This window comes from Hibiscus syriacus, unplaced genomic scaffold (genome assembly GCF_006381635.1).
Source record: "Hibiscus syriacus cultivar Baekdansim isolate YM2019G1 unplaced genomic scaffold, ASM638163v2 tig00110888_pilon, whole genome shotgun sequence".
NCBI lineage: Eukaryota > Viridiplantae > Streptophyta > Magnoliopsida > Malvales > Malvaceae > Hibiscus > Hibiscus syriacus.
In genome coordinates, this window is record NW_024062898.1 from 161,960 (window position 1) to 171,069 (window position 9,110).

Consider the following 9,110-nt stretch of genomic DNA (forward strand, 5'->3'; position numbering starts at 1 on the left):
TTTTATATAAAATAATTTTTTTTTTAATTTTACATAATATTCAAAGCAATATTAATATATATGTAACACTTTTTTTTAAGTTTACAATATTAAAAAGTATAAAAATATCACATGTCATAACATATATAAATTAAACACCATAAAATCAAGTGAAACAAAATGATTCAAATCAACTACAACATAATATTTAAGGTAAAACATATTAAATAATAAATATAATTATATAACTATAATCAAAAAAATAAAATTGGGGCTTAAAAAAATCATAACAAATGATGTCATTTGGTTTAATTTAAAAAAAAAAAACAATTCCACATGGCTAAGAAACATAGAAGAGCATCCCAAAAGTTTAAAGAATAAAAATATGAGAACAAAACAATCCCACATGACTAAGAAACATAGATGAGCATCCCAACTTACTTCTATAAATAATAGAGGTAATTTGATATTCAAAATCATGAAGCCTTTTGGTGAGTACAAAGCGAACTATTCTTTCGCTTCAATTGAGATCAAATTTTAGGCTTCAATCGAACTTCTAAATTTTTTTTGAGTTCGAGCCTTTTTGAGTTCAAGTTTTAATATTATATTTCGAGTTCAAGTTGAACTTGATAATTTTTAGCTCGTGAGTTTTTTAGTAGAGTTGAGCTTACTTTTAAAGTTTTTGAGTGTTGGTCGAGCGCAACAATACTTGAATTTGACTTGGCTCGTTGAACAAATGACGTTGTTTGGTTTATTTTTTTAAAAAGAAAAAAAGTGAACCGATGGTTCAAACCAGTTTTCAGCCGATTCACCTTGGTTTTATCGGTTTTCAGTTGGTTCATTGCTAAACCGGTTTTGTGAGGTAACCAGACCGGACAGACTATCGATTCATGGTTCAACCGGTTGAATCGATCGATCCGGTCCGATTTTGATAACCATGAAAAAAATTAATAATATTTTTTTAATTATATATTAAAGGTGCTACACTGTAGAACTTCTTTATTAAAATTAATTTTCTGATTTGGTAAAAGCAAATGAAATTTGTGGGTGCTTTTCTTTTGTTTCTTTTGAATTTTCATATATTAAGCTTTAATTGTTTTTTTTCTCTTTTTTATTTCTAACTTATATGGAGGGAGAGGGGTTAAAAATAAAAGAAACGGAACCAAATAAGGCCAAGATCTTGTAATGTTAAGGAGGAGGTGGATGAGGAGAAAGAGAAGGAAAAAAAGTATGTGATTTTTATAAAAGAAATTATTATCACGTAATATTTTTGTTAAATGGTTACCTAAAATTAATGGATGAGAGATTAAAATTAAATAAATCAATAACGTTATAGATGATGTATCATTAACTTTTTAAATTGATAATCAAAGTAATCAAACAAAAAACAAAAAGAATTATTTGCCTAGTTTACCCTTAATAAAATTGGTTTGGTTATGGAATGTAAATGTAAGATGCCATCATCATCCAACAACGGAGTTCTTTGTTTGAATAAAACTCCCAAGGATTTAAAAACCCTAATTACCCAAATCCCTTGTTGAATTTCAATCTTAATTAACCATTTGAACTTCCCCTTCCACCAGAGCCATGAATTTTACCTTTACTTTAAACCCCCCAACGAACAAAACCGAACCTTACTCTGAAGCTAAAAGAAAGAATTAAAATAAAGGGTTCATCTTTGTTTCTGGTCTCTGCTATGCAAACCCATCAAGAAAATCCCAGAAAATAAAAAACTGAGACTTGTTTCGAGCAATAAAATCGTAAAAGGGATTTTCTTTTCTTAGTTTTTGGGTAAGAAAAGAAAATCTCAGCGGAAATGCCAGGCGTAGCTTTGAAAATATACAGTGTATTCTTCAAGTTCGTCTTCAAACACCGTCTGCAAAACTTGATCCAATCCTCTATTGATGAATCCTCCAGTTCGTACGGTGTAACGACCCGACCCGAGGAATCCGTTTCCGCCTCCAACCCGTCGTTCACCGATGGTGTCGCCACTAAAGACATCCACATCGATCCATTCACTGCCCTTCCAATTCGGATCTTCCTCCCTGATTCCTCCCTTTACCCTCCCGAACAACCCGATTCAAAACAGAAGCTCAGATCGTCCCAAGAAGGTGATCCCAATTCCCATAATCACCGCCGGAGTAGTTATGGCCCGTCGAATATGGGCCCCTCTAGAAATGATTCGAGAAGAAGCAGTCTCGAGGGGTTGAATTTGAGATCCTTCAATAATGCTTATAGAGGATATTCACCGTCACCTCAAAATTGTCGAAAATTACCGATAATGTTGCAATTTCACGGCGGCGGTTGGGTGAGTGGGAGCAATGATTCAGTTGCTAACGATTATTTTTGTCGAAGGATAGCGAAATTGTGTGATGTTATAGTCGTCGCAGTCGGTTACAGGTTGGCACCGGAGAATAGGTATCCGGCTGCATTTGAGGATGGGTTGAAGGTGTTGAACTGGTTAGCAAAGCAAGCGAATTTAGCTGAGTGTGGTAAGTCGTTGGGAAACGGGGCGCGTGGGGCTGGATCAGAGCTCACCAATGCTGAGTTTCAAAGACATTTTGTGAATGCTTTTGGGGCTTCAATGGTTGAGCCATGGTTGGCAGCTCATGGAGATCCATCTAGGTTGTTATTCCTAGATTAAAAACAATTAGTTAACTGTAATTCAATCCTGTCCATGAATGCAATGCTGCAATCTTCGATTGTGTCTGTTGTTTTTGCTAGATTTGCTTGCATTGATGTGCATCGATTGTTGTTGATTTGTTAAGAATAGGGGCTAGAAAGTGCAATTTGGTCGGGGATTTTGACTTTATAAGCTTAAAGATGTTCGTTGTTAGTAGATGCAATGTAGGTATATTTTTCTTAATTGGTTTTTTTCTTGTTAAGATTATTGGCTAGCGGCTGTAGATTTGATGTGTTTTATTTAGCTGAGATGCCTTAAGATTAGGAAATGGATTTTGATTTGGGAAATGAGACTTATAAGCTTGAATTTTTGTGTGATTTGAATACTTTTGAATATGAGCCTTTGGAAAGTAAATATGGTTCAGATATCTTTGGCCATGCACTAGTGCTTTCATCTGAATTGTTTAACTGGGTAGTAAGCCTTTAAAATCCAAACTCTGTCAGATCTGATTGCTGTTTCCGGTATCCAAGGCTTTGGAAGCTTTCATTTTGTTTTCTACCATATGGACTCAATCTCAGAACCTGAGATTTTAAGACATGTTTCTGTGGCTTGTCTTCTGTTTTTTTGTGCAGCACTACCTCCTGTTTGTCTAACACAATTCAATATTTCATTTGCATTTTTGGTAAATTCATGTTTTGCTCTTGATATTGAAATAAAAATTTATATCTCAATTATTTCTCGATCTTTGCTTTCTATTTTGGATTTGGTTGTCTAAGTTAAAATGTCCTTGAGATATATACATTTTGTTCATGGTTGCCCTTGGTTTTGCTTGTGTACCTATTTATAGTTTTGATTTGGGCTTGTGGCATCGAGGTTCTTTATTGACATCTTAACAGGTCAAAAGTATGCATCCATCTTTTTCTATACTATTTGAGAATAAAAAATTGTTTTGATGTTCTCCGGGCCTATTTTCTTGCTGTATTTAGATTTTAGATTTGAGTGGTTTAACCGAAACATCAGAAAGAGAATAATATAAGATTCTACTGTTAGATTTTTTCCAGAGTTATATATTCCATTTGTTTAGGTAACCTTTATTACTAGGTATGACATCTACTGGGCTTTTATGTTATCTTCTCATGCCATTCATGCATTAATACGTAGATTCTTATTTACATTGTCATGTAGTGTCTTACAATTCACTTGTTCTGATCAAAGGCCTTTGAGACAGCATGTAGCTTGAGTTTTAGTCGGCATGTAATGTCCAGTTGACAATTGATCGTATCATGTTCATTGTTGTGTCTTAAGTATGGTCATCAATCTTCTGGACTATAATCTCCAGCATTAGTCGAGTATAACTGTTATCATGTGTAACAAAAGTGTGCAAAAGATAGAGTCAACCTGGAAATCACACTCGAGTGAGGTAGAATTCTGGTCGGAAGAATCTATATGAACAAGTCCAAGTTTGATCTCACTCCGGATTTTTGGGTGGAATTAAATGTTGGCAAATCATGTTTAATTGTTATTCTGCAAAATTGCTGGTTCTTGGTACTTCACTCTTTATATATGTATATGTGTATATATATACATATCTTCTCTTCTATTTTGCCTAATGATTTACTGTGATATCCTTTAAACAGATGTGTTCTACTTGGAGTTAGTTGTGGAGCAAATATTGCAGACTATGTGGCTCGCAAAGCTGTTGAGGCAGGCAAGCGTCTGGCTCCTGTCAAGGTGGTAGCACAAGTTCTAATGTACCCATTCTTCATCGGGAACGTTCCCACACACTCTGAAATAAAGTTGGTAAACTCATACATTTATGACAAGGCTATGTGCCTATTTGCATGGAAACTCTTTCTTCCCAAGGAAGAGTTCAGCCTGGACCACCTGGCTGCTAATCCACTGATTCCAGACAGGGGCCCACCTCTGAAACTTATGCCCCCGACGCTAACGGTTGTAGCAGAGCATGACTGGATGAGAGACCGGGCGATTGCTTACTCAGAGGCCCTTCGGAAGGTAAACGTTGATCCACCTGTTCTTGAGTATAAGGATGCAGTTCACGAATTTGCAACCCTTGACATGCTTCTAAAGACACCTCAGGCTGAGGCCTGTGCCGAGGACATTGCCATCTGGGCTAAGAAATACATCTCATTGCGAGGTCACGAGTTCTCATATTAAAATGTAGAAAAGAAAAAGAAAATGTACGAGGCGGATCATCATCCAATGACATCCTTCTCTATTTATTCGGTTTTGAAAGAGAGAACGATACAAGGATGTCGTGCCGGTGGATTCGGACAATGTATTGCTTTTGTTCATTGTTGGTAATGCGATCATCGGGTTTGCGCCTCAGTTTCCAGGTTTATCCTATGCCCTCCTGTTCCTTTTTGTAAGATAAAAACTTGTCTGATGATAGATTAGTAAGTTGAGATTACTTTCTTTTCGTTGAGATGATGCCAATTACATTTTTTGTTCCATGTGAATTAAAATGTACTATTTGTATAGTTTGATTTATTTGATGTAACACTTTCTATTTACAGTGTAGCACTGGCAACCCTCATAACATTAAAATTAGGAGATCTGGGGAAACTACCGGGAAATCATAAGATAAAAATGTCCCAATTAATATTTAATCCCTAATTTCTCGTAGAATAAAAAGTACAAATATTCAAATTCTCCACTGTAAATCTTCTATTATTATTTTTTTGAGTAAAAACTATTATTTATTTGAATATAAGTTAAGAAATTATAATTTAATTGAGTATAATAAAAAGAAAAATAATTTAATTTTTTTTAATATTTTAAACTTTTGATATAAAAATATGTGAAATATTCATTTAAGTGTTTAATCTTATAGTAATTGTTCAGAAAATATTTAATTTTTAAAATGATTGAATAAGAGTTTAATATTTTTTTTAGATATTTTAAATAAAAATAAAATGTTTCTGAATCTACTAAAACAATAATTGATTTGATTAAATTTAATGACACGATATTATTTTCAGGCATAATCATGATTCTAGCCTTAAACAAACTTGATTTCCTTTGGATGTCGGCAGCCTTGCATGATTCATAAATGACCACTTGGACGATGAAGCCGCGGCAACTTAAAGTGGTCAACTGGCAGCTTGAAAAAGAATTGTGTAGAAGCTATTAGAATTGAAACGTTGCAAGTGGCAACAATAAAAATTCACATGCAATTTAGATGGTGAGGCGGCAGGAAAGGGTTAATATAAAAATAAGTGTATAAATTTTATTCTTTTTTTTCAAATAGACGCCTAAACTATTTTAATTTATCTAGTTGTCTAACTTTATAAATATTATATATTTAGGTGCCCGAGCCATTAACGGCATTAATTTCATCTGATAAGTGACATATGTCACAATCTGGTGATTTTAAAATTTATTTTTTAAAAAATATTAAAAATATTATTATATTTAAAAAAACTCTAATTTCTCTTAAATTATAAAATACCCCCCAAATTCTTAAAATCCTGAAATCCTAACCTTAACCCCGCCGCTGCCGCCCTTTCCAGCCACAACAACAGCTATCGATGTAGCCCCTACCATCCTCCTAGTCATACACCATTGTAGTTACCGTCGATTGACCGTCGGAATCGCGTAGAATCACGATTTTCAACCTAGGGTTCGCAAAGTATAAAACGTCAATTCGTCATCGATCGACCGTTGATTGGTCACGATTTCATAGGGGTTTTGGTTGGCGGGGGAGATGAGGTAGGGTGGAGCTTCGTCGACGGCAGAAGGCGGTGGCCAACATAGGTTTAGGGGTTGAAATGAAAGTTTTCAAACTTTTGGGTTTATTTCAAAATTTGTGTTTTCTTTTTTTTAAAAAAATATATATAATTTTAATTTTTTTAGTTTTAAATGAAAATTTTAAATTTACCAAAGTGTTACACGTGTCAATTAACGGGAAATTAACACCGTTGATGACCTAAACACCTAAATGGGTAACGTTAGGCACCTGATTGAGTCAAAAAATAGTTTAGGCACCTATTTGAGAAAACTAATATAGTTTGAACGCTTATTTTGATATTAAGCCTTAATGAAATGACAAACAAACGGATAACAAATTGAATGCTTAATAATTAAGCATTTTTTAACGTGACACTTAATATTACAACAGTCCAGCATTCTATCAAGAGAAGAATTGTAAGGCGACAAATTGATGGATCAAAATAGACAGTTTGTTATGCCTATATATATGTATTTAGAGCTTAAGGAATTCAAGCAGAAGAAGAAAAAAATTGAGAGAAAAATAACTTAGCAAAGTTTTGTGGTATTTGTAAACTAGTTGAAGCTAGTGTTGTTTGTTGTATTGTATTTTTATTCGTATCAATAATATCGTACGAGTTATAAAGTTTATCGAGTGCCCACCAAAGCTTCCAACAATTGGTATAAGAGTTTGGTTCGAGATTTACACAATAGTGAAAATGGCTAACATGATTCAACCACAAATTTCGTTGTGAACAAAGGCGAACTATAGAAATTGGAGTATCCAAATAAAAGCATTACTCGGTTTCCAAGATTGTTGGGATGTCGTCGAAGAAGGTTATGTTGAACTTGAAAATTCAGTAGAAGAAACAGTTTTGACCAATGAAGAGAAACATGTACTGAAGGAATCCCAGAAGAATTACAAGAGGACATTATTTTTTATTTTTCGAGGAGTTGAGGAATCAACATTTGAAAAAAAACTTAGACACGAAGATTGCAAAACAAGCATTAGAGATTTTACAAAAATCTCTTCAATGTGTCAAAAAAGCAAAAAAGGTACATTTATAACCATTAAGAGTTGTGTTTGAAATGTTGAAAATGAAAAATACATAATGTAACACCCCAATCCGTATTCGATCCGGATACGAATCCGAAGTGTCACATTAACATTTAAAAATATTTACTTGTACAAAATAGTGAATACTTTTAAACTCTTACTAAATACTACTGGATAATTTAATAAAATACGTTCAAAACATTACCAAACTTGATCAGAGCATACATACTTAACAACTTTGTTTACATGCCAACCTATTTATTACATAACAAGACATACTGTGTAATTTACTTCTGATATGATCTTTGAGTGGAGATATGTTGTTCCGTTGAACTTAGCTTATATCCTCCTGCTTCTCAGTACCTACGTATAAATCACTTACACGCTAAGTCATAGACTTACTGAGGCATATAAATATAATAATAATGCATTTTCTGTAGATATGAACATGTAATCTAATCATTCAATTATGTCACATGTGATTCAGTGTAAGTACTAATAACATGATAACATATAATAATGCAAGCTCTTTTAATACCTTTTGTAGGCCCATGTACATTACTGAGAACTTAAGATATGTGAGTACATTGAGGTTGTGCACAATTATGCTGTCACCACAGCTCAATCAATGTACTGAATGGCCAATCCATAGGTCCCGAAGAACCTAGGTAGCTGTCCATATGTTCTGAAGAACATAAGTATATGTCCATATGTTCCGAAGAACATATGTAACTGTCCATAGATTCCGAAGAACCTAGGTAACCCTCGACACTTGGCATGCCAAATATACCTATAGATCTCATATCACATAACATGGGCACTATCATTATGCTTCATATATTCATGTATTCATTTCATTTCTCTTATGATCACATACTTCTCTTCTGTCACAGATCACATGTGCATATAATCATCAATATCATATCATATAAACATATATAACTTATGCATGTATTTACAATAGTCATCATGTATGTATGTTCATAACCATGGAACTATGAAAACTTACATAGGAAATAGACTTATCACAAGTCTTATTCCATTACACTATATCTATAGTATGTACTCACCTTAGCCTCACTTAATTTCCAAATCCATCTCTATAATTCTCTCTTTGGATCAATTCTAACTTTGTGGTGGTTCCTGAAATTGCTTGGACTTGATATCTATACAATCATACATTGCTACATATCAGTATTCCAAATAGAATACTCCATTTTTTTTCATTTCTAAAGGTTAATTTCAATTCTTATTTACAGTAGGTATCAGTACACTCTATAGGGCATCGATACATCCCTTAACTGGTGTATCGATACACTGCCTATATATTGATACACAAATTACATTCGAAGTTTTTCATTTCAAGGGGGTATCGATACACTGCCTATGTATCGATACACTTATTGAATTCGATGATTTTTTCGTTCAAGAGGGTATCGATACCTGTTGAATGTGTAACGATACACTTTGCCAAGAAATCACTTTTTAAGCCCGGAAATTCATCAATACTAATCTAAACCTTCCATTTTAAGCCCCTATCATGTTATTAAACTCAACTACCATTACTTAAATCAACTTATATCCACATAACCATCTTTATCTTCCATATCTCATCATGATTCTTAAAACTAAGAATTTTACTAAACTTTCAACTTTGTTATTAATCATTTCTAACTTCATAAATCTCTTATTCTTATTGATAACAAGTCAAATTCCATCTCAAAG

At 33.6% G+C, this 9,110-nt stretch overlaps 1 protein-coding gene across 2 annotated transcripts; it reads left to right on the top strand.

The window, feature by feature from the left end:
• The first annotated feature begins 1,428 nt into the window (after positions 1 to 1,428).
• LOC120144286 (probable carboxylesterase 11) lies at positions 1,429 to 5,047 on the top strand. 2 transcript variants are annotated; one of them, XM_039158391.1, is made up of 3 exons: positions 1,429 to 2,065; positions 2,096 to 2,604; positions 4,240 to 5,047. In XM_039158391.1, exons 1-3 carry the CDS (start codon positions 1,796 to 1,798, stop codon positions 4,775 to 4,777), a joined length of 1,317 nt encoding a protein of 438 aa, XP_039014322.1. In that variant the 5' UTR covers positions 1,429 to 1,795; the 3' UTR covers positions 4,778 to 5,047. The 2 variants fall into 2 exon arrangements, with proteins under 2 accessions (XP_039014322.1, XP_039014321.1); XM_039158390.1 differs by having other exon boundaries at positions 1,429 to 2,604.
• Positions 5,048 to 9,110: the final 4,063 nt, after the last annotated feature.

Coding starts and splice junctions, on each gene's coding strand:
- LOC120144286 (XM_039158390.1), top strand. CDS start 1,796: ATGCCAGGCGTAGCTTTGAAAATATACAGTGTATTCTTCAAGTTCGTC. Junction 2,605..4,239: donor GCTCATGGAGATCCATCTAG/GTTGTTATTCCT, acceptor TCCTTTAAACAG/ATGTGTTCTACTTGGAGTTA.